The sequence below is a fragment of the Lissotriton helveticus genome, chromosome 4_1, assembly GCF_964261635.1.
Source record: "Lissotriton helveticus chromosome 4_1, aLisHel1.1, whole genome shotgun sequence".
Lineage (NCBI taxonomy): Eukaryota > Metazoa > Chordata > Amphibia > Caudata > Salamandridae > Lissotriton > Lissotriton helveticus.
In genome coordinates this window covers 547,727,032-547,753,079 of record NC_136063.1, presented here as the reverse complement: position 1 = coordinate 547,753,079, position 26,048 = coordinate 547,727,032, and the positions used below count along the sequence as shown (strand labels likewise).

Genomic DNA, 26,048 nt, shown 5'->3' with positions numbered 1-26,048 from the left:
TGCTGCCACTGTAGCTAGACATTTGGTGAACACTCTTGGAGCTGTTGTGACACCAAATGGTAGGACTTTGAACTGGTAGTGCTGTCCCTGAATGGTGAACCTTAGATACTTTCTGTGAGCAGGATGTATTGGTATGTGAAAGTATGCGTCTTTGAGGTCTAGAGTTGCTAGGAAGTCTACCTGGCGAAGCAATGGTAAGACTTGCTGGAGAGTGAGCATATGGAAATGCTCCGACAAAATGTACAGGTTGAGGGGCCTGAGGTCCAATATTGGTCTGAGGGACCCGTCCTTCTTTGGAATAAGGAAGTATAGGGAGTATACTCCTGTTCCCTGATGTTGTAGGGGGACTGGTTCTATGGCCCCCTTTTGCAGCATACTGATGACCTCTTGCTGTACCAGCGTTTTATGTTCCTGTGACATTGGACGGTGCACGGGTGGTATGTTGGGTGGTGGTGATGTGAGTTCGAGGCAATAGCCATGTTGGATAATTTGCCTGACCCACTTGTCTGTAGTGATATTTAACCAGACTGGCAGAAATTGTTGTATTCTTCCCCCGACCGGTGTTATATGGTCTGGGGGTAGTGCCAAGAAGTCACTGTTTAGTGGTAGTAGAGGATCTATTTGCATTGCCTCCACGACCTCTTCCCTTGGTATTATTTCCTCTGTATCCACCCCTGTTGGTGTTTTTGTTGTATGTGGATTGTGTGTTACTCTTGTAGGTGGAGGATTGCTGTGATGTATTATTTCGCGCTCCTCCTCTATAATTGGAGCGACGAAAGGAGCCCCGGTGTTGTTGGGACTGGAGAGCTCCCATAGACTTCGCTGTTTCCGCATCCTTTTTCATTTTGTCCAGAATTGAGTCAACTGCTGGACCAAACAAAAAGTCTGGGTTGATGGGCTGATTAAGAATAGTGGATTGGACTTCATTCTTAAAGCCTGATATGCGAAGCCATGCGTGTCGCCTAAGTAGTACGCTTGTATTGATGGATCTGGCAGCTGTGTCTGCCGCTTCTAGGACACATTTAATTGAGGCATTGGTGATGAGCTTTCCCTCTTGTATAAGTTCATCTGCCTGCTGTTTGTAAGGATCAGGTAAGTGTTGTAGAATTTCTTCCAAACTGTCGTAGTGCGCCCTGTCATATCTGGCCAGCAAGGCCTGTGTATTGGCTATTCTCCACGAGTTTGCTGCTTGAGCTGTCACTCTCTTGCCTGATGCCTCAAAGATTTTTGACTCCTTGTCTGGAAAAGCAGCCTCCCCAGTAGTCTGTGAATTTGCACGCTTATGTGCGTTGGACACCACTAGGGAGTCCAGGGGTAGTTGCCCCCTGATGTATGTAGGATCTATAGGTGCAGCCCTATATTTCTTTTCAATTCTAGGGTTTATGACCCGTGCCCTAGCAGTGTCTTTAAAAATGTCGCTTGTATGCTTTAAGACGCCCTTCAACATGGGGGGTGTTTTAACATGTCTTTCTGATGTTGTCAGTGTATCAAAGAGGAAGTCTTCTTCAATAGCATCAGAGTGCATATCTACATTATGGTAGGTTGCTGCTCTATCTAGTAGTGAATTAAAGGCTACGGTATCTTCTGTGGGTGATGGCTTTGTAGGGTATACTGCAGGCTCTGTAATGGGCAGAATCCCTTCAGTGTCTGGTTCTCCTCCCCCACCCCAGGTCTGTGAGTTGGGGTCTCCAATTGGGTTTTGTGGATAACCAAACCCCACATCAGCGTCCTGATCTTCAACTGGGTTGTAGTCAGAGCGTTCAGGTGATGTTGGGGCATATGGAGTGGTAGGCATAGCTCGAGTTATAGGTTCAAAGAATGTAGGAGAGGTAGCACAGTCTCTCATATTCTTTAGTGGAATTTTAGAAAAGTCTTCAGTTGGCAGAGGTCTTTTCTTTTTTGTGTAAACAGTCACTTTACCAGTTTTTGGGTCAATATACAGTTTTGACTGGTCTTCTGTGGATGGATCTGGATGAAGAATCTCTTGTTCCACAGTTTTTGGCCTTGGTACTGTAGCCTTTGGTTTGTCTTTTTTTGGGTCGATGCCTTTCTTGGGTTCGACCGCTTTTGGTGGTTGGATCGGTTTTTGATGTTTTTGTTGGTTGAACGTCTTTGGCTGGCTTCGCCACCTTTTTCGGACCGAGCGGTGTTGTCGGTTCTACAGTGTCTTTGGGTGTTTTCGGAGCCTGCGCTTTCGGCTCGATGCCCTTTTTGGGGTCGATGGGCTTCGGCTGGACCGATTTACTTTTGTCCACCTTAGGTTTCGCTTTTGGTTCGACGGTAGTTTTGGGCGTAGGCCTTGTGCTTTCGTTGACCGGTTTTTCCCCTTGTCGATACAGGAGGCTGCTTTGCTCGATTCGACGTGCTTGGTCTTGGGGGTCGATTCGACGTGTTTTTGCCTCGAGGTTGACTCGACGGCTTTCGACTTCGAGGTCGACTCCACAGCTTTGGTCTTTGATGTCGACTCGACGGTTTTTGGCTTCGAAGGTTGTATTGGAACTGTGGCCTTCGGGTCGACGCCCTTCGGCTTAATGACCTTCAGTTCGACGACGTTAGGTCCGAAGGCGGTATTGTCGACGACTTTCGGTTTCGATGCAACCGGTGTTGTATGTCGTGTCTCAGAGGGCTCTTTGTGTGTGTTCTTAGCCGGGCGGTATGGCGGGGCTGTAGAACGAGGATGTTGCTGGCTAAGGCCTGCTGGCGAAGCCTCGACCCGAGCCTCTGATATCGGTGTAGTGTCTACATGGGGCGGTGTACTCACGGTTCGCCCCTCGTCGTCATCGGAGTAGTCTTCAACCGCTACGATGTCCTGATCGTATTCCTCGAGATCGACAATTAGTTCCTCTGCCTCGAGGTAATATTCGGAGTCATGCTCCGAGTATTGTTCTTCTTCTTGATCCGAGTCTTCGGCGCTATCTAGGTCCCCCTCATCCTCGAAGATATTATCGGGCTCAGGCGCCGACCTCTGCATCTCTTGCTTCGCCGCCCGTCGATTCCGGATAGTCTTTTTCAACCGGAACTGGGCACAGGCTATGCAGCTACCTTCGTTGTGATCTGGAGATAGGCATTTGTTGCACACTGGATGCATATCTGTGTGCGGGAACTTGGAGTTGCACTGCGGGCAGTACTTGAATGGACTTTGTTCCATCGACGGTAGGTCCACGTGGTGTCGAGAAGGCCTCACAGCCCAATTCGACGACCGGAGTGCAACAGATGTTCAAAAAGTGTATAGGTACCGAGCGTTTAACAATACTGACGGATCCGAAGGCCTTTTGGCATTTCGAAAAGTTTTTGTTGATTCCGAACTTGGAGTGCTGGAAAGTACATCCGAACCCAATGGCGGGAAAAAACAATCTGAGGATGGAGAGGATGCCCATGCGCACTGTAGTCCAAGGGAGGAGCCACCTATCTCGTGATACTTCGAAGACTCTTCCAGGACAACAATGTGCAATCATCCGCACCCAACACTAGGCGGCGATCTATGCACAGATATGAATTCAGCAGCCCACATGCATCGAGCATATAATTATCATTTCTTTATATCACACTAGTTACAGTAATGTTGCGGTTTTCATTTCAGCATTTTTGTTGCAAATGAGTTGTGTGTGAACCATTGTGATTGCATGCATATGCAGGGCCCCTGGAATTATGCAGCAGAGAAGCACACAATTATGCAGAAGGGTTGACTACATTATGCTGCAAGAAAAGGCAAATCATGCAGCATATTTATTTGTAGTAATACTTAACCAGTTTTATTTTTTTAGACATGGTAATAGTGTCTGGGCAAATATTTCACTTGATTAGTACCAGTTTAGCAACCAAATCTAGTAATAAGCACTTAAACATGACAAGTTAATCTGTGCGAAGGGGCATCACATGCTAATTTTAACGCACACCATAGTGGCCTGTATGATTATAGCTACAAGCAACCTTGCATGCTGGCAAAACACATCAAATCCAATGAGTTTTTATTAGCTCAGGAACCATTATATTAGGATTCTAGGATTTTATGATCTGCCATGTGAGCTCTGTCCACCAAGATTACTAGTAAATAAAGAACAAACACCTCATAGAATCCTAATATAATGGTTCTAGAGCTAGACACTTATTGGATTTGCTGTATTTTCACATCACTGGTGAGAACACTCCTCATCACCACCCCCCACCCTTTTTGTTCCTAAGAAGGGGATCCGCATTTAATTACCCACTCACATTCACAAAATGTTTTTTTCCACTGCACGTGTTGGGTGATGAATGCTATCCCAGGTAGGAGTCACTTGGGCACACCTTGGCTGTACTCCCCCACTGTAGTATGTATGAGATATAGGGGACACCCAATAGCGCCTCTGTAGGGTTCCGACAGCCCTGAAGAATGCCCCAGACCTCTATGCCTCTGTGCGTGGCAGAAACATGTTGGCTTAATGAATGACGGACTAAGAGACATTATGCTCTTTAGGTTCCACCATCACTATTGCTTTGACCGTACCTCAGGTCCTTACAAATAAAGGTGATTACTTGGGAACCTGAAAGTATTTTTTAATTTGAACTGGATGCCGATTTTGTCCTGTAAGTTTTATGTAAGTCGTCCCTCCTCTCGCCAAGTCTTCGTGGAGGTTGAGTCCGCTCTGGTAGCACAATCTTATTAGGGTGGGGAGCGGATGCCTATGATGAAGCACGACACAATATTGTGTGTGAGGCATCCTCTTCCATTAAGGAGGGCTTCTATTTAGACTACACATGACTTACAGCTTTGGAATCTCTATATCTAACCACAGTTCCCTTGTTCTTTTTATTATTAGTATAGGCAACCAACTTATTTTGTGCTTATTGTATGGTACTTTTGGACAGGTGGTTTGCCCTAGTCTCCCCCTGACTCTCTCTAGTGGTTAGGTTGTCAGGATCTTCTTCAGTGCGAAAATGCCTAGTTGGCGCTAGTTGCAAAATTTTGCTTAGGATACCATGTTCCGGGAACAAGTCCCTAGTTCTTTTTGCTTTATTTTCTAATGGAGGGGATTTTTGTTGACTGTGATGCCACAGGTGGAATAGCAGATGATGGGTAAAGCTAAAAATAATCAAAGTTGAGTTTCCAGGTAATCATCATCATTAACAAGTACTTAGAGGCATTTGCGCCAACTAGGGGACACGGACCCCCGGGGGGCAGGGGGTGGTGGTGCACCCCACAGTTTGTAGACCTCTGACTTAGGAGATAGTTACCAGAGGGCCAGCTGTCACTAGCGTGGGTTGATATTGTTGCAAGAATTCTCTCGTATGAAAGATCTTGCGCGTCTGGAAGGAACAAAGCACTCAGTTAGAAACTGGTCTTTAAATGATCTGCCAACTAATAGCGGAGTTGGTTGTATGATGTATGTACCATGATGGATGAGAAGCATCTATTCAAGAGGCCTGGTGGCCATTAGGCCTGAAATCAGCGTATGAAGAAACAGTGTAATGACAACATCTCTGAAGAATTGGCTTGAAATCCAAATGCCTATCTCCTTATTAAAATGAAAGTGGATTGTGGGAGGGTGTGGCAGTATTGGCATGGTGGCCAGCATGCATTCTTGGCATCTTTCTGTATTCCGCTTCCAAAGGACCGAGCTTGACCAAATTTCACAAAGTAGTGTGAGGGCTTGTAGACAAGGAGACCTGAAATGCCGTGATTTAGGGTGCCTTGGAAGCAACCATAGATAAACACTGTCTGTGGGAGAGCCACAAGTGGTTAAAGTTCACTGCTGCTTGAACCAGCTTCCTCAACATAGGATTTAGATTTTACAGCCTCTATAATGCATGCTGGACCTTTAGCATCTTCCGGTCTTTGCTTTTGATTAACAGTACGGCTACAACTGGTTACAAAAGGAAAATGATACTTACCAGTATGCATCTGTTCTTGGCATGTAGGGCTGCAGAACCACACACTTTTGCATTAGATCACCATCTGGTGGTGGGCCCGGATGATTACACTTTGTTGTTGTCTTGGAAGAGTCTTTGACTGCTGGGTGACTCCTCCCTTAGACCACAGTGCGCATGGTCATCGACTTTATCCTCAGATTGTTTTCGCCATTTGGGCAAATGATGGAGTTGTGTTGTTACAGATAAGTATGACCATGTATTGTTTATCTAAATAAGATAATACTGGAACAGATATAGGTAGCCAGGGAGGCGGATGGGCGTGTGTGGTTCTGCAGCCCTACATGCCAAGAACAGATGCATACTGGTAAGTAGCATTTTCCGTTCGAGGCATATGGGCTGCAGACCACACACTTTTGCATAGATTGCACAGCAGTTTCTCCCTTAACGGCGGTCACCCACATCTGTTGCAGTAGTTTGAAATAATGTCTTTAGTACAGCCTGGCCCACACTTGCTTGTTGTTTTGCTTGCACATCTACACAATAGTGTTTTGTAAATGTGTGCGTAGTAGACCATGTAGCTGCTTTACAGATATCATCTAACGGTATGTTTCCTAAGAATGCCATAGATGCTCCTATCTTACGGGTATGAGCCCTAGGAGGAATGGTTAAAGTACGTTTTGCTTTGTGGTAACAAATTTGAATACATTTAACTATGTTATGTTAAAATTTTGTTAAAGCGCGCAGCTGTCCCAGTTAAGGGGCGTCCCGGTGCTGACCGTTCATTTGTACAGGAGACAGAATAGGCTGAGAAGATGAAAACCCTAGTTCAGAGGAAAAAGAAAAGTCTTAATGGCTTTCCGGAATAATAGTAATTCGTCAATGCAACGAATAGATACAGGCAGGGAGTTCCACAATTTGGCCGCAAGTAGTCGAAAAGAACGGCCACCAACACGACAAAGTCTGAACTTGGGTATAGCCACCAGATGTTGGCCCAAGGAACGCAGGTTACGTTGGGGAATATAAGGGGTTAAAAGAGGACAAAGTAGCTCAGGGTTAGTACCCTTAAGAATCTTAAACGCCAAACAAAGCGTCTTAAACTGAATTCTTGCTTGGATCGGTAGCCAGTGTAAAGCAGTAATCGTGGCTCTGGCAGAACATCTACGTGGGAGTCCCACAAGAGCACGGGCTGCCGAGTTCTGAACTCGTTGGAGTCGTGAGATCTCAGCATTATTAGCGCCAAGAAGTAAAACACTGGCATAGTCCAAGCGCGATAGAATTGTAGCCTGGATAATGAGCTGCCGAACAGGTGCATTAAAGAACCTCAGAATAGGGCGGAGGCCTCTCAGCAGGCCTACACACGTCGCTGCCACCTTCTTCGTGTGGCACTGAAAATTAAGATCCGCGTCCAGCCAAAACTCTCAAGTTCTTAACCACTGGCTTGGCTGTGGGCATAGTGCCTAAAGAAGCCGGCCACCAATGTTCGTTCCAGAGGGAGATGTTCTTCCCTACCAGCATCACTTCCGTTTTTGTGGCATTCAATTGTAGACAGATGTCAGCCATCCACTGAGCAACTGCAGTCATCCCGTCTCTAAACCTTGTGGCCGCAGCAGAAGGGCCTTCGGCCAAGGTTACAACCAGCTGAGTATCTTCAGCATACGATACCAGCGTTAGGCCCCACTCTCTTGCCACAGCCGCAAGAGGTTGTACATAGTGATTGAACAACGTCGGGCTCAACGCAGATCCCGGCGGAACCCCTTGGCGGATGGAATGGGCTTGAGATAGAAAAGGCGTTGCTGACACCCAGAAGGATCTGTCCGACAAGAACGCACGGACCCATTCCAAGGCCTGGCCCATGATCCCGATAGCCTCCAAACGGTACAACAGGAAGTCATGAGACACCGTATCAAAGGCAGCGCTAAGATCTAATAGTATAAGCGCTGCACTCTGACCAACAATCCACCTGGCAATGCCTGATTTTGAAATCGGATTGCCTTTATGTGGAGGCGAAAAGGACACAAACATTTGTTTAGTTTTACAAAAAGGTTTTGTCCTATCTATGTAGTATAGAACCGCTCTTTTCACGTCTAGTGTGTGAAGAGCTCTTTCTGCACCGGTTTGCGGTTGTGGAAAAAATACTGGCAACTCAATGGATTGGTTGAGATGGAATGGTGAAATGACTTTTGGCAGAAACTTTGGGTTTGTCTTGAGAACCAGTTTATTATGATGAAGTTGTATAAATGGTTCTTGAATTGTTAATGCCTGTATCTCACTCACTCTTCGTAGTGATGTAACTGCCACTAAAAAGGCAACTTTCCATGTAAGAAACTGTAACTCACATTTATGCAATGGTTCAAATGGTGGGCCCATAGGTCTTGTGAGAACAATATTTAAATTCCAGACTGGAGAAGGTGGTATTCTTGGAGGAATTATTCGCTTAAGTCCTTCCATAAATGCTTTTATGGCAGGTACTCTAAACAATGACAAATGTTGTCTGTTTTGGAGATATACCGCTATAGCCGCTAGATGTAACCTAATTGAAGAGTATGCTAAATTAGATGTTTGCAGATGTAATAGATAGCATATGATGTTTTGTATTGAAACATCCATGGGGTTAACGTTGTTATTTGTACAATATACAACAAATCTTTTCCATTTTGCCGCATAACATGCTCTAGTGGTAGGACGTCTTGCCTCTTTAATGACATCCATGCAATCAGGAGGTAAATTTAGATATCCAAACTCTAAGACTTCAGGAGCCAAATCGCTAGATTGAGCTGCATTGGGTCTGGATGCATAATCTCTCCATGGTTCTGTGTTAGTAGATGTGGGGAGAGTTTTAGTTTGTGGTGTGGTACTACAGAGAGCTGCAGTAGCGTTGTGTACCATGGCTGTCTCGCCCACGTTGGTGCTATTAGAATCAATGTGAGAGAATGTTGTCTTAGTTTGCGTACCACTAATTGAATTAGTGGGAGAGGTGGAAAAGCGTACGCAAATTTGTTTGACCAGTTCATCCATACCGCATTGCCTTTTGATAATGGGTGTGGGTACCTGGCGGCGAAGCTTAGGCATTTGGAGTTGCTTTGTGTGGCAAACAGATCTATCTCTGGTTGTCCCCACATTTGAAAGAATGGCTGAAGAACTTGAGGATGAAGCTCCCATTCGTGTATCTGTTGTCTCGGACGACTTAACAGATCTGCCAATTGATTGTGAACTCCTGGCAGATGCTCTGTTAACAGAAAAATGTTTTGAGGAATGGCCCATGTCCAAATGCTGTGCGCCAGCCAGGAGAGCTGTAGGAGTGTGTTCCTCCTTCCTTCTGAATGTAATACATTGCTGTCATATTGTCCGTCCAGACTAGTACAGTTTTGTTTGATATGTAATGTTGAAAAGATTTTAGAGCTTGAAAGATTGCTAGTAACTCCAAATAATTTATGTGAAGTACTCTTTGTTTCATTGTCCATATTCCTTGTACTGTGTGACTTTGTATGTGCGCTCCCCATCCCGTGAGAGATGCATCTGTGGTCAGTATTATTTGTGGAACTGGCTCTATAAACGGCCGGCCCTTGGAAAGGTTTTTGGTGTTCCACCACTGCAGAGAGCGATGCCTCCGGTCGTCTACCACCACCAGATCTGTTATCTCTTGTTAAGCCTGATTCCACTAACCTGCTAAGCATTCTTGTATGGGGCGCATTTGTAGCCTTGCGTATGTCACTATGAAAATGCAAGATGCCATCCTTCCTATTAGCTGCATGAACACTCAAGCTTGTAGTGAGTGCTGTGCTTGGAATTTTTGTATGAGATTCTGCATAGCTTGTATTCTTATTAAGTTGGGATACACTATTGCCTTGGAGGTATCTATTGTGGCCCCTACATACTGCTGAGATAGGGACGGTTGTAGACGGTTGTAGATGTGACTTGTTTTGATTTACTGTAAACCCCAACTTGTGCAGCAGACAAACTGTTTGATGCGTGTGCTGTACACATTGGTTGTATGACTTGGATTTTATTAGCCAGTTGTCTAAATATGGGAATACATGAATGTTGTCCCTTCTTAAGTGTGCTGCAACTACCGCTAAACACTTTGTGAATACTCGAGGTGCTGTTGTTACTCCGAAGGGTAGCACCTTGAATTGGTAGTGCTGACCTTCTAGCACAAATCTTTGGTACTTTCTGATGAATGGGAATGTGGAAATAGGGGTCCTTGAGGTCTAATGTGACAAGGAAGTCCCCTTTTTCTAGTAACGGTAGAACTTGTTGTAATGTGACCATATGAAAGTGGTCTGAATGTATGTACTGGTTTAGGGGTCTTAGATCTAGAATTGGTCTGAGAGACCCGTCCTTTTTGGGTTTGAGAAAATAAAGGGAGTAAAACCCCTGTTTTGCTGTTCCCTTGGTACTGCTCTAGATGCTGTATCCGCAGTGTCTAGTGCACATCTTATGAAGGTGTTAGTTATAACCTTGCCCTCTTGTATTAAATCAGCAGCCCTAGCCTTATATTGTTCTGGCAGGTGTTGCATAACAGACTTTAGCTCATCATAATGGGCTCTGTCGTATCTTGCTAACAGAGCTTGAGTGTTAGTAATCCTCCATATATTAGCAGCTTGTGATAGTGTGCGCTTCCCTGAGGCATCTAGAAGCTTTGATTCTTTGTCGGGGGGTGGAGCATCCCCTGTTGACTGTGAATTGGCTCTTTTTCTCACATTTGACACTACCAGCGAATCTAGTGGCAGCTGTCCCTTAATGTATGCTGGATCAGAGGGAGTTGCTTTATATTTCTTTTCCAGTCTGGGGTTAATTACCCTGGCCCTGACTGGGTGTTTAAATATTTCTGGTGCGAGTCTTACCACTCCATTCAGTATTGGTAGAGTGGTGTGGCTCACTGGTTAGAGGCGGCAGACCCGGAAGCAGAGGTCGGCCCGGGACCAGGGTTCGATTCCCGACGCGGCAGGGACTTGGGCCATGGTCAGCGGACTCGATAATTCGCGCCTCGGTGCCTACTCCAACCATGGGTCCCACTCAGCAACTCTGGGCAATAGCTTGCTTAATCTCTACTAACGGCCCCATCAGCGCCGGGGATGCTTGTCTTCACCTTGGAGATGCCCAGGAGGGACAATCTCACAGGGAAAGACAGGATGGGTTCCCCAGCGGTATACAGCGCCGGGACGCCCCTTTGCTGGGGCAGCTGTGCGCTTTACAAGTATACAACATTTAACATTTATTGGCAGTGTGGCAGTGGTTCTATGTGATGTTAATAGTGTATCCATAAGAAAATCCTCTTCTATTGGATCTGTATGCAGGTCTACTCCATGAAAAGTAGCTGCTCTATGAATGAGCTGTGTGAACCCAATAGTGTCATCTGGTGGAGATGGTCTAGACGGGTATGCCTCGTCTTGTGGTAGATCTGGTGCATCTGGTGCATTGTAATCTTCCCATGGGTCACCTGATGACCCAGCCATATCATCTGGGTCATCAACTTCCTCTATTTGTTGATAACTTTGTTGAGAGTATGTCTCTCCATAATCCTCCTCCTGTGGTATCCTACTATGTGTACTAACTGGTGAGTGTGCAGAAGAAATATCTAGTATTTCTACATGTGGTGAAGGAGGTCTTGTGGGTAAAGTCTGAATATGCTTCTTTGGAGGAACAGGAGATGTTTTAGGACAATCCATTTTCCTCTTTTCAGGCACTGTATACATTTGTCCAGTTTGTGGATGAATTTTTAGAGTCTTTTGCCTTACATCAGGCTGGAAAAGCTCTTCTACAGGTAAATCCTTCTTCGGCGTCGATTTATGTGGTTTCGAGCCATCAGGTTTAGTTTTAACAGTGTCTATTATCTTCGGAACGGTTCTTGCTTTCGATTCCGAAGATTTATCTTGTTTTTTGCTTGGATCTACACCTTTTGGATCCGAAGCTCTGGATGCCGAGTGTTTAGACTCGTCCGTTCTTGGTGCCGAAATGTGTTTTGTTATGGAAACCGCTTTCGGGTCCGACTTTTTAGGTACCGAAGTAGTTTTTATTTCGGTAACCCTTGTAACCTCTTTCAGTGCCGAACTTGGTTTCGAAACATCCTTTGGTGCCAAACTTTGTTTCAGTTTCAGTTTGGTAACCCTCGGCATCGAAGGGTGTCTTGGTGCCGGTGCCGGTGCTGACTTTGGCTTAAGCACTCTGTTTCTCGGGACCAATGGTCTGCCTCGAGCCCGAGTCGACCGGAGGCTTTTTAGCACTCTTCGTTGCCGAGGTCGAAAGCGGGGCGTCTGAAGTTTTCAATCGGTGTGTACCCAGACCCGAAGGTGAGGGTGGAACCGAAGCCTGTCCTGGAATGGGGGGTGAACAGGGTCGACGTTCTTACTCACGACCTGTTGACCAGCTGGAAGAAGATCATCATCTTCGGATCGATCCTCATCTCCGGAAGCGGACTCTTCTGCCTCGGAAGCGACGTCTTCTTGCTGTTCTTAGACGTCTACCTCGAACGGTGCCTCGTCTATGATGAGGTCTGGTGTTGACGACGATGACTGCTCCATAGCTCTTCGAGCTCGACGGTCCCCGACTGTCTTCTTGGACCATAACGAAGCACAGGCCTCACAGTCTCGACTCTCGTGCTCTGGAGACAATCACAAGTTACAAACCTCATGTAGGTCGGTGTGGGGAAACTTGTGTCCAGACTGAGGGCACTTCTTGAACGGTGTTCTTTCCATGAGCCGAAGGCCCAATGGCGCAGTTGGGCCCAACGCCCTTGACGAGCGCTGGAATGGAGAAGTGGATCCTCTCCAACGCAGGCAACCGGAATCAGTGTCGAAGACTATCTTGATGTTGTAGATTGATTTTTATGGATTGGAAAGGAGATCGGTAATGGGACCGAACAATGAACACATTCGAGCCCGATGGCGGAAAAAAAACAATCTGAGGATGGAGTCGATGACCTTGCGCACTATGGTCTAAGGGAGGAGTCACCCAGCAGACAAAGACTCTTCCAAGACAACAAAGTGTAATCATCCGGGCCCACCACCAGATGGTGATCTAATACAAAAGTGTGTGGTCTGCAGCCCATATGCCTAGAACACATTATTTATGGAATCAGGCAAAATGGATACCGTCAATACTAGTCTTACCACAACATTAAGTTGACTATGCACAATTTGCATCACTCTGATCATCTGAAAAAAGGCTCAACAGTAACTATTATTTTTTCTTTGTACATAAACTACACAACTCCGATTTGTAAAGTCCATGGATGCGTCACTTTTGACTATGTAACACTTAAAACTTACCATGATACCACCACTTTGTTTTCTTTGGATTCTTGTTACATGTTCTTACATAAAATGAATTATCAGGAGGCCGCCTCTGAAGGGAAGAAAAATATTCATATTTAATCCTCCATGTGCCAAGAAAGGAAACAAAAGATATAAAAAACTGTACATCTGCTTTACAGTAGCAAGAGAGACTACAGCACCATCATAAGGTAGGCACCAGAATTAAAAAATAAATGTGCTCAGATGAAGAGGCTCTGGAGTGGCAGATTTCGCAGTGACTTGTAGGAAATATAGTACTAGGTATCAAACGGAGGCACACCCGAGTCGGTCACTAACTGCAAAATACAAGACATTAACATATGGGATGTATTTTAGGTGGAGCTTCTAATGACAACTGGGATCCCCAGGCTTAAATTTACGTTGTTGACGGTCTTCAACAATAATTCAAGACAGATTGACTATTAAAAGGAATGAAAGCAAACACAAGCCCTACGTTTCAAACACAGACATTTTAACCATACAGAGAGTTTCAATGATCTTAAGTGCTAAAATAAATTAATTAGGAATAGCACCTGACTAAATGCATTTACTTTATCAGTGTATTCACACACTAATAGTCAATGTTGGCCTCTGATGGCTTTATTTAATTCTGTATTATGCCATTTAGAAGGAGACCATATACATGTAATTCTACACCTTGTCCTATCCAAGGATCCCATTGCTCTGCTTATTGTGCATTTACATTTGAGGCATGCACCTGACGAAGCAGTACTCTTAATGTACTTCCTTGTGCATCTTGAAGACCAATATTTGCACCGATGTTGGAGAAATGAAAAACAGATTTTTTTTTTTTTAAACCAAAATTGGCTAATACTTAGCTCCATCACAGACTAACGCCTCGAGAAACAAGAACCAAGGAGACATTGACCAAATGTGGATTGCCTGCTTAATAGCAGACATTTGTAGGTTTTGTGTAAGAATTGATCCGCTTAAGCAGTTACATTACATTTGCAATATTGAGCAGATTGTGGCATACCCACTGATTATGAAGTACTGTTTATCTACTGTTTATCCATAACCTTTCTGTTCTGCATTCATAGCATATAACCATGTCAGTGGAAAGGTGGTGTCTGCCACTTCTAAGAATAGCACAACACTAAAACGCTCCCAGCTGGCACAAAACACATGGTATCTAATGAGTGGGAGTGTGCTAAAGCAGGTTACCTTCTGCTTCCTGAGCAAATATTTATAACCACACTGGCTCACTGATATGTGAAACATGGATGCTCATCCACCAAGATCTCAGCAAGAAACAGGTGGAGTGAGAGGTGAAGACATTACAGGCAAGAGGGGATTGTCATCTTGTAATCTCACCTTCTTGTCCACAAAAACGAGTAGGTCTATAGCCTTTTAGAAGTAACTGCCCCTCTAGATCACGAGACAGGATGCTTTAATCGAAATGATAGCACTGCCTCATCTGCTATACTATTTGGTTAATATACTAACCTTTTCGCCGCAGCGTGAATTCGGCCACGGCGCGGGTGGGGCTAGGGGTGGGCGTGCGCTCCCTAACTCATGACGGCTCCACGCTGTCATGAGTCACGGGCGGCGTGTGCTCATGACGGCGTAGAGCCGTCATGCCCCCTTCTACTCACTAATTTGCCTGCACAGGCGGGGAATTAGTGCCGCATAAGCGGAACGTGGGCGAGCGACAGTTGCATGACGGCTCCATGCCGTCATGAGCACACGCCGCCCGTGGCTCATGACAGCGTGGAGCAGTCATGAGCATGGAAAGGGCAAATTAAACTTACCCAGTCTTTCTTTGGGGAAGCACAATCTCTCATGAGCTGCTTGATTTTGAATGGTGGCAAGAAACCACTTTCTCTCAAGTGTATAGTTTCTAACCGGTCGGTGTAGTTTTGCAGCTTGAAACATTTTCTGGACTCCCATGCTGTGCGTTATAACGCCATCTAGAGGTTGGTTCCGGAATTGTTGTATTTGTCCTCTTTTTTTCTTCTTAGTGGGCATCGACAAACCACCATTTGTGATGGGGAGCTTCATCTGGAAGTTCCAACCTTAGGTAACCATATTCTGATTCTTTTTTATTTTTCTTTCCTCCTAACCCTTTGTCTCATCTTTCTTGGTGGAGCAGGGTGGGTTCGCTAGTGAGCACAGAAAATTCTTCAAGCTGCAAAACTCCAGCAATAGGTAAGAAACTTTACTTTTTTCAACGTTAATCTTTTCTGGATTCACATGCTATGCATGGATTTTGTAGTTGTTTGTTAGTTCTGTCGTGGCTGGATGGAAGATGAGCGTTGGTTTGTGAATAGATGTTGCAAGACTTTTTGTTCTACTAGTGCTTCTTTATTCATGTGGATGTCCGTACAGGATAGTATAGTGAACTTGTGCACTAAAACCATGTTGCTGCCATGCTAATGTATTGAATTCGAATATTGGCTAGAAAGGCAATTGTTGCTCCTTTCTTGCCGAGTCAGCCCGTGGAGCTCTTTGTAATGTTTGTCCTGTTTGCTTGTGGCACAAGTGTATGGCTTGTGCAATCCATCTTGCAATTGTGCTTTTGGTTAATGGCCTTCCCAGAAAACGGTCTGAAAAAGATGCACAGCGTTGCTTTGTCTTCCTGCATTCTTTTGTCTTTTCAATGTAATACAGGACTGCTCTTCTAGCGTCAAGAGTATGCAATGCCCTTTCTGCTTGTGTATTCGGATTCTGGAAGAAACTTTGTATTTGTATGGATTGGTTAATGTGGAATCGTGATGCCACCTTTGGCATGAAGTGTGGATCTGTTCTCATGATTCTGTCATTATGTATTTGGAAGTAGGGTTCCTGCAATGTTAGTGCCTGCAACTCACTAACTCTACGTAGTCATGTTATTACTACTAAAAAGGCCGTCTTCAGTGTGAGCATCTGCGGCGTCGCCTTCTGTAGTGGGTCAAATGGTGCTTTCATCAGGTGAGCGAGTACTATATTTAGGTTCCATGTGGGTGCTAGCACTGTCTTGGGTGGGGCGATTATTTTTGCCTCTTCTAGGAACCTTCTGACCACGTGAGAAGTAAAGAAGCTCTTCCCTATTTGTCCTCTTGTATGCTACAATTGCTGCTAAGTGAAGCTTCAGTAATGTGTAGGTTAGTTTACTATGTAGTAGATGTGTTCAGTACTTCAGAACGGTCTTTCCCTTTGTGATCTTTTGGGAAAGCCCTTCTCTGAGGCACCATAGAGAGTATCTTTTCCATTTCGCTGTGTAACATTTCCTCATGGTCAGCTTTCTCGCTTCATTTAGAACTGCCATTGTGCTTTCTGGTAGTTTTAGGTGCGCAAATTCTATGTACTCAGGAGCCATGCAACAAGGCTCAGGATTTCTGGTTCTGGGTGGAGCACTCTTCCTTCTTGCATGGTTAGCAAGTCTTGTCCGTTTAGCAATTTGTGAATTGACCCTTGAGCTATCTCCATTATCTCTGAGAACCAGGTCTGTCTCCGCCATTGTGCGGCAATGAGAATCATGGTCATGTGGCTGATTTTGCATTTGTTGATTACTATGTGTAGTAGTGGTATGGGGGGAGAAGCGTAAGCAAATATCCCGGACCAGCTTATCCATAGCGCATTCCCTAAAGACTGTTTGCACGGTTGCCTGAATGCAAAGCATTTGCATTTTGCATTGTGGGGTGTTGCAAAGAGGTCCAACTCCTGAATGCCCCATCTTCTGAATACTTTGTTGAGTTCGTACTGATTTATCTCCCACTCGTGGGATGATGAGGCTTGTCTGCTCAGCCTGTCCGCTTCCAGATTGTCCTTCCCTGCTAGGTGGATTGCTATTAAGTCTATGTTCCATGGGATCGCCCACCTCCAGATTTGCAGACCTATAGCTGACAGTCCCAGTGAATGTGTTTGTTGATGTAAAACATGGGGGTTGTGTAGTCAGTTTGTATCAGAATTGTTTTTCTGTGTAGCTGCCTTTGAAAGGCTTATAAGGCTAAGAACACTGTTTTCAGTTCCAGAATGTTTATGTGCTGTAGAGCTTCTTGCTGTGTCCACAGTCCTCTCACTTTGAGGCTGTTCATGTGAGCATCCCATATGTGAGTAATCTGTCGTTATGGTCACTGTTGGTGGTGGTTGGGTATAATTCCTCCCTTGTGTTATGTTCTCCTTATTCCACCCTGCTATTTATTGCTGTATCCCACTAGATCTCCCCAACTGCCTGTTGCCTATGACTATTGTGCTTGAAGAAATTCTTGGAATGGTCTGTGTAGCCTAATATTTGGGACTAAGTGAATGCATGATGCAATCATTCCCATTAGTTTCACAACTGTCTTAACTGTTAGAGCTTGCGCCTTCCGGTAAAGTGGTGTCTTTTTCAGTATGGCTATTGTACGTTTCTCGTTTGGGAAAATGTTCCCAAGCACTGTATTTATCCTTGCTCCTATAAACAGTTTTCTTGTTGTGGCTCTGTAGAGGAGTTTTCCCAATGTATAGAAAAAACGAGCTTGGCCAATGTGTTTATTACTTGGTGTATGTGTGTTTCGCAAAGACTGTACGAGTTTACCATCACAACCCAGTCATCTAAGTACGGGTATACATGGATCCTGTGTCTTCTTAAGTGTGCGGCCACTGCTGCTAGGCACTTTGTGAAAACACTTGGCGCCAATTTTAGGCCGAATGCCAGCACTTTTATTTGGTAATGAGTGTTGTGGACCACAAATCTCATTAGTCTTTTGTGTTTGCTGTTTATGGGGATGTGCAAATATGCATCCTTCAAGTCTAACTTCGCCACATAGTCTCCTTCTTGCAATTGAGGTATTACCTCTTGCAGGGTGGTCATTTTGAACTTTTGCATTTTTACAAATATGTTGAGGAATCTGAGGTCTAATATAGGGCGTATCGTTCGGTCTATTTTAGAATTAGCAAGTACGTAGAGTAAATTCCTTTATCTCTTTGTATGGTACATGTTCTATTGCTTCTTACGCTTGTAGCTCTTGTACCTCTTGGAGTAACAGATCTGTTTCTCCCTTGGAGTGTACCTTCCGTTTTAGTCTTTTGTTTGGAAGTGTTTTGACTAGTTCTATGCAGAACCTGTGTGGTATTATGTTTAAGATCCATTTGTGTAAAGTGATCTTTTTCCATTCTGCAAGGAAGTCCCTTCAGTCTGCCCCCTACTACTGCAGAATGTTGTGTGAAATATTTGTTTATTTTTTTGTCTTTGTGGGCACCCTGTGTGTAGTTGTTAGAGGGAGCGTTACTGCCTGAATGCAGTCACTTCGATGTTGCGGGTGCTTCTTCCTTTGTGGGAGTCCTCTTCCCCTGGGGCGTCCTCAAAAGGATCGTTTTCCCTGTTGGTATTACCAACTTTGTTGCTGTCCCTGTTAATGACGGTTTCCTCCTTGGAAAACTTGTTGGTATGCCTGATGGGAGGTAGTGGGGTGATGGTTACCTCTATCTCCTGATATTCTTGTGGAGCCGGTGCCTCTACGTATTCTGCCTCGGAATTGTAGTGCCCCCATAGATCTTGCTGTTTCATTGTCCTTTTTTAGTTGGTTAAGCGCGTCATCCATAGCGCTTCCAAAAAGCTGCTCCCCATTACAAGGTGAATTTAACATGTTGTTTTGCACCTCTGGTTTGAATACTGAGATCCGCAGCCACGCGTGTCTCCTTTCCGTGAAGCCCATCATCGGTCTGCTTGATGTTTCTGCGGCATCTAGGGCTGATTTTAAGCACGAATTTGCAATGTTTTGCCCTCTTCTAGCTGGTGGCCTGCCCTTTTCTGTTATTGCTCAGGTAGGCGTTTTAAAAAATCTCCTAGCTCCTCCCAGTGCTGGTATGCATGTCTGTTTAGTAAGGCATTGGAATTGGCGATGCGTCACTGGTTCTCTGCACTTCTTTCAACCTTTCGCCCCAAAGGGTCCATTCTTTTGCTTTCTTTATCTGGTGGTGGACCCGTCGTGGTCTGCACATTAGCCCTTTTCCTGGCAGTGGCTTTTATGATGGAGTCAGTGGTAACTGAAGCTTTGATGTAAATTGGGTCCTTAAAGGAATGTTTATACTTCTTCTCTCCACTAGGTGTGACTGCCTTACACATGGCAGGTCCCTTAAATATCTCCTTTCCCTGGTCTAGCACACTTGGTAGCATGGGAAGGAATTGGCTTATTGACTGTGTAGGCATTAATGTCTCGAGTAAGGAACACAATTGAGGCTTTAATTTTTCGAGTTGCACCCCTTAGGCCTTTGCTGTTGGACGCCACTGCAGTCGAGTGCTTCGACACCGATGCTCCCTTCGGGTCCTTGAGTCAGTCTTGCGTGACTCGTGTGCTGTTTTTGAGACCAACGGTTGTCTTACGTCTTGCGAAGTGTTCTTTTCGACCTCCACGACCTGGATGTCAATGTCTGCTTCGCCCTCTGGCACTTCAGGGACATTGTGCTAGTCGTTGCTGGAGAGGCCCGGGTTTCTCATCGATGGTGCCGCACTCGGTCTTTGCATGTTGTAGTTGGCTCTTCTCGGTCGCCCTCTTACTCTCAACGTCTTCAGCGCAAACGCTGAACACGCATTGCAGTCTTCACTTCGATGATCGTCTGGTAAGCAGAGATTGCAGACAGGATGCTGGTCCTTCTGGGCGTACTTATGGTGGCAATTAAGGCAAAACTCGAATGGTGTCTTGTCCATTACCACGTACAGGAAGCCCCTTGCACACACATTACCTGTTCGGCGTCAACTAAATTTTCATTTCCCTTCTCGGCACCTTCTGGCACCTCAATTTGACATGCTGTACCTTTATTCTTCGTCTTTTGAAAATGTCCGCTCCTTTTTGGTTATTTTCGCCGATTCTTCACTCCAAATTCCTGGAGCTCCGACCTTAACGATCCAGACTGAACAGCAGAAAAAAAAAATCTGAAGATGGCGACAAAAGATTTTTTTTTGTCCTGATGAAGCGCCCCGGATCCCTAAGACCAACACAGGCACAAAACATGTCGACACATTTGAGGGGTGGCCACTACTAGGTCCAATTCTTGAGACAGTAATCAGAGTTCTTTTACTTGTTCTCGTACTTGTTGACTACTCTGGTTCCTTCAAAACCCAGAGGTAGCTCCATCCCAACATAGGTTTTTTTATCCTGGAAGGGTATTCCTGTCAAAGTTTTGCGTTAGAAACTCCCATACCAGTTTTAACTTGCACGTTACACCCCACATCACAACCCACCTCACTTGCACTCATCTATACGTCAACCTCAAAAAAGATCTCCGCTATAGTAACTCTTCGGGGGACCCGTTGGGCATTGCAGCACCAGCCCAAAGAGAAGCACCACCCAATGATGAAGCATGACATCCTCTAGCAGATGTGTGAGGGCAACATAAACAGTCCCATTGTCTGTGCACTCATTAACTTGGCACAGGCAATCTCCACACTCTGATAAATCGTGCCTCTCTTATTCTCTAGTTTTACCAAGGAAAACAGCCCCATCAATGAATTTTGTAATTGCTACTAGGAGCATGGGCTTATGAACCTCTTGAACCATCCTGTCCCCCTGAAACCCTTTCCCTTTCGAAGGGGTTTCTTATTTGAAACGTACTAACTCTCTATACCATGAAATTGGATAATGTTAACTGTGCTTAAGGATGCTTGAGGTAAGTAATAAAACACTATATAAAAAATCTATTATCATATGAAGAGTAGATGTTATCAGGTCTGTTGGTCTTTAGGAGCAAAAACCTACAGCTTTACATTTAGTTGGGGGAAGTGGCCATTTAAAAATCCTATGTTCACATGCATATTAGCAAAGTGTAATGTCCTTGGAAAGGCAATTTACAATTCAGCAGTCACCTCAATTGGGGCAGGGTCCTTACAGTTGGGAAACCTTCAAATGGCACCTTAAAATCCCTTTCAGTTACAGGATAACATAAGGCTTGCTTCTAGGTCCCACCATCAAGGTCAGGCATATGGGATTGAAGTATCTGTTTAATTGGGGTAACAAGCTAATGTATCCAAGAAGAAAATAAGAGTTTACAAATCAGAACAGATGTGGTTCCTTAACTTACCCGCAGCCCCAGTACAGAAGTAGGTCTTCACTGCTAGTAGGTAGCCACAATAGCATCTGTCCACTCACCCTCCCTGCAGAACTGAACTGCTGCTTAAACTATTACGTTCTTCCCTTAACCGCTACATACTAAATTTAACATTCCTCACGTGCATCTACTTCGCTCTTGGCAATCTGCTTAGGGTCAAGGACAACAAAAATCTAATGCTTGTTGTGTTCCCAGGACATGTATGCTCAGCCCACTGCAGCATAAACCCAAAGTTTGCCAGGTTACAGTAATCACAGTATATTTGAAGAGAAGAGAACGGTCTGCTACAAATGCAAAAGGTACATCCCCAAGTATAAGATGCTCAAAATGGTACATATGGTTTATTAATGTAAAGCTTTTACTGTCGGGGGGCCACTCTAAGCAAATATATTGTATTGTATGTAACATATTCCTGAAAAGGGCTGTAGTATAATAACATCTATATTAATTTATAACACTTAATTTGTGATTATTGCCAATGTCCCCAGAATGCTCATTTATTACATGCCAATAGAGGAGGTGGAACGGAGCAAGAGTGGTGGTTTGCTGTAAAAGAGAAAAAAATACTTCAAAATAATTGAAACTTTAGGTAAAGCCCCCAAATTTGACAAAGAAAAAGCCAAGAGGGTTGCAGACAGTTTTGCTGAACTATTGTGCAATTTGCATTGAACTATGAAATTTACACAAAAGAATAGGTGAAACTTGGGGAAAAACACCACGTTTCCCATTTTGGTAGATTATAGTGAAGTTTTTAAGACAACTCAAAGGCATCATTTAATAAAACATGTTTGATGCACATCAACATGTAAACAATGGAGTAATGTAAAGCTTTCTAGGCAAATAACTGTATCATGGGTGCCGTAATTAAAGGAAGTCAAAAAGAAGCTAGATAGTCCATGCATTACTACGTTTAGGAATTCACAAACGTTTCCAGAAGTGTGCCTGGAAATCTTCACCAGGTGCAGGTTTCCAAGCATATCCCTAGCAAACACTTGTGAAGTCCATTTTACTCGAGTAATTTACAACCATATATTTTTCCTCATGTAAAAAGCGAAAAACGGATGACAGTGCAAATTCACTTATTAAAGCGAGTTTTCCCAACAAGAAACATTTAACTCCTGCCCTTTGTCAGGGGTACATTTCCGACATTTTCCAGAGTGGAGAAGGACTGGAGAGAAATTGGAGAATACCCTTAAAAATGTAAGTTTTGGGGTGAGCACAAACTCACTTAGCATTCCAACACTGAAACTGTAACTTTCCAGCACCTACCAGCAGTGAATAGATTTATAGATTTGCTCACATGATATTCTTCATGTGAGCAACTACTTTTAGGTCCGTTAAAAAAAAAAAAAAAACTTTACACATGTAAGATAGGTTTATATGTATATATATATATAGTTTTAGGAATTGGGCCCACAACATTTGACGAGACCTTCCAGAGATAATTAACTTGCAAAAGGTAACTGTCCCACCATTCATCAAGAGCTTGGCAAAGAAGGACACTGAGGCACAGTGATATTAAGTAATTGGACTAAGATTTACACAAACAAAATATGGTCAAGTGGAGAAGGTCAAATTGTGAGCGAACTCTTTGATCCTTGGCTGGCAACGTGAGCATCTGATTGCTAGGTTTATTTATTTAAAATAATATTTTGTAGAATCGAGTGAATGCTTAAAATGAATGTGTTACAGCAATTCACGAGACGCTTTCTCAGAAAGTAAAGTAAGAAAAGAGCAATAGAATAATTAGATCAATCTACTCTGAAATCTTTTGTAATTTCAACTCTGGCACAATGCAAGTGCTCGCATATTCAGTGCCGTACCATGATCAGAGAGCTGTCTTAATCCGAGTCATTCACGTAAACAGCTTTTGCACCGCAGATACACCCACGTCAATATACATAGACTTGACATTCACCGACCGCTAGTATATTCAGAGTCTAGTACAATCAACAAGGTGGCATAATCAGCGAGACAATGAGAACGCGGTTATAATTTGTCACCTCACAGCACAAATGGAACAAGTGTGTTTTTAACAAGAAAAGAAGCTTCTCATACCTTGGAGTAGTGGATATTTAGTTAAATGCCACATCCCTGATGACTGCCTTCCAAAAGCTTCATTATTTCTTGTCAAAACCACGTCTCAATGTACACAAATCTCTAAACTCGTTAAAGAAAGCTATATTTTTTCCAGGCAGCAGCAAATCAACATTTTATTCAACACATTCTTTTTGCAGATCAGCCCAGAGTAAAGCATGTATTCATCGATAGCTTACTCCCAAATCTAGAACAAGACCGTTATTCTTGCCAGTAGGGACTAGCTCGATTTATATTGGAGTGTAATAGGAAAATGTTCGAGGCAGAATATCACATTCCACTGTGTAGTACTCCTAAGGGACAGGAAAAAACAACAACTGAGGAGCAAGCATTGAGAGACAGACCAAAAATGGTGTTGCTGCATGTACAGAAAACTTACAGGATTCTGAAATGCACACAGTAGGCATGAATAAACGTCCCAAATGTATGTGCTTGCATTTTGTTTGAGTAGGGGGTTACATTTCAAAAATTGATCCAGAGCTGGAGTCTTTGTGCGAGGTGTTACTAAAGTTCTGCTTGCGCAGTAAAGGAACTTGTAAATAAACACAGATTATACATAGGTACCTTTAATGCAGATGTGCTGAGATTCTAGAGTTGGAACTCCTTATAACTGCAGTCTGAGATGCCATGTCAGTATTCAAATCAACACTGTGAGCAATGTAACTTAAAATTAAATGTAGAGTCCTCTCACAAAAGAGAACAGTCTGAATTATGTTGCAGATATCTGGAGAGGCAGTATGCATAGGTTATTCGGAGTTCAGGTGTTAATATCTTCAGTGCAAGAAAAGTGAAATCTCACCTTAGGCAATCCTTCCCAGAAATGCTGCAGCTAGGCATGTGCTAATACATCTCAGCTGTATGCTGCAAGCAATCATATGGGTAAGGTGTTGCCAATTTTATCTTGAAATGAATACAAGGGTTATTTTCTCGAAAAACAGTAACTGCTGGACATCTGAGCAGCCAGTGTGCTATTTAGGTCTCGCTAACGCAGCATGCAAGCGCTCCTTAGGGTCCTCTTGAAATCCCTCCAGGCTTTTGTGGAAACTCGTGCATGTTCTGCACGGTTTCCAATGGGCCCACGTGCATGTGGGGCGTTGTGGGAGCGAGCAGCAGTGCCATCTGTGAGCAATTATTGTGCCCGTTGCTGCTCGCTCCCGTAAGGTAAATGCTGCAGATGCTTGCGGGGCCGCGCTTGTTTTCTTCACTTGCAGAAGGGCTGTTCTTTTGATATGTATGTGTTCTACCACTTTCTATACATGCGCATTTAGGACCGGCAGGTCTGTGTGTTAACCTTGCAGGGACAGTAGATGACTTCAGGAAACACTGGGTGTAACCTTGGTGATGATTTATTAAGTACAAAACTCTCAAATAAACACGCACCAAGACTGACCCAGCTCTGACTTTTGATCTTGCACTTAATCCCCGAAACTGTTGCTATAACAAGATAGTTATTGTGTGGCCTTGTGTTTAGTTTACCTTTGGTGGGTGAGCTGAGAAAGTGACTCTGAACCGGTCTTGAACAGCAAATATTTCTTTAAAACTCTGCATAGTGCAAATGAGAGGTTGGTTGTCGGCTGTGACCGAAGGCTGCAAATTCAGGGGAGACCTGTTGGCTGATGTTCGTGCATTGCACCAGTTACCACTGAGTGGGTGGTATTGAGTTCACACAGTTCAGAAAATGGGTCCGGACTCCTTCCCTATCCTACTTTACTGTATGGTATCTGGTGCTTGGATAAAGTCTCTCTCGGGGGCAAGGACTAGGGTATGGCCGCTTGCTCCGATTGGATAGCATGTTACCCAGAAGCATTGAAAGGTGAGGAGCCAGTGAAACATCTGATTGAAATGACAAGAATATGCTTCTTCCAGCCTCGGGTACAAATGGTGGCCCTGTTGGCCCGGGGGAGTCTAGCTGAACAAACACAGCGTGAGCCGTAACAGGGCAGGCCCTGGAGTACACTTGTGCTGACACACAGGGCTGCGGCCTCAACTTAAGTTGAATGCGACCGTGGAGTCCGGCATAAGCTGGTATTGAGAGAGTACTGTAGATTCCAGCCACGTTTTACTAGATATTATGACCTATTGCTTTGAATTCTTTAATGTACTTTACAGACTCACATAGGACTTGTGAACTTTTAGGCTCAAAAGTACAAGCATTGTCTTGCTGCCCTTCCACCTGTAATCACTTCTAGATCTACGCATGGCAACTTTCGTTTGTGCCTAATTATATTTTCTTTCTTCTGCTAAATATTTAACGTTTCTGTGGCGTATGGTTGGCACATCACATCTCCAAATTTACCTTGCTTGAGTTCTCGCAGATTAGCCATACAACTTTTTTATTTGGCTCTCAACTGTAGATGTAGACACTTGAACACCAGTTAGAGGGTTTTTTTCTGGATATGCTTTAGACAGGTTTAGAATTTCAGCGCTTACTGTGTGTGTTTTTAATCGCATACGCTTCTTAGCAAAGCAGAATATTTTGTATAAACCAAACAGTGTTTTTACCATTGCAGCTAGACCTGTGTGGGTGCAGTTCTTCATTTTGGATTAGACCCACGAACTGAAACAGTATTTTCTTGTAGCTGAAGAACAATAATTTCTATATCACGAGCGGAGGAAGAAATGCCCCACTTGTAATCTTAATGTGGAATTTGTGCAAGCAACGAAGTGAGGTTGTGACACCTATGCCTTCATCCAGCAGGTGCTTAAGGCACTGAAGAACACACCCGGTAAAAAACGAATTTGTATGCAGGTGTTTCAGTCGTCCATAATTGTGCTGTGTCA

The 26,048-nt window shown here is 44.2% G+C and overlaps 1 protein-coding gene across 2 annotated transcripts in view; it reads right to left on the bottom strand.

Moving 5' to 3' along the window:
- Positions 1-26,048, bottom strand: part of UBE2W (ubiquitin conjugating enzyme E2 W) — a 208,529-nt gene that overhangs the window by 8,745 nt on the left and 173,736 nt on the right. For both annotated transcript variants that reach the window (XM_078687140.1, XM_078687141.1), the window contains exon 5: positions 13,119-13,194. In XM_078687140.1, the coding sequence (XP_078543266.1) occupies positions 13,119-13,194 (76 nt within the window). The remainder of the gene's footprint in view (positions 1-13,118; positions 13,195-26,048) is intronic.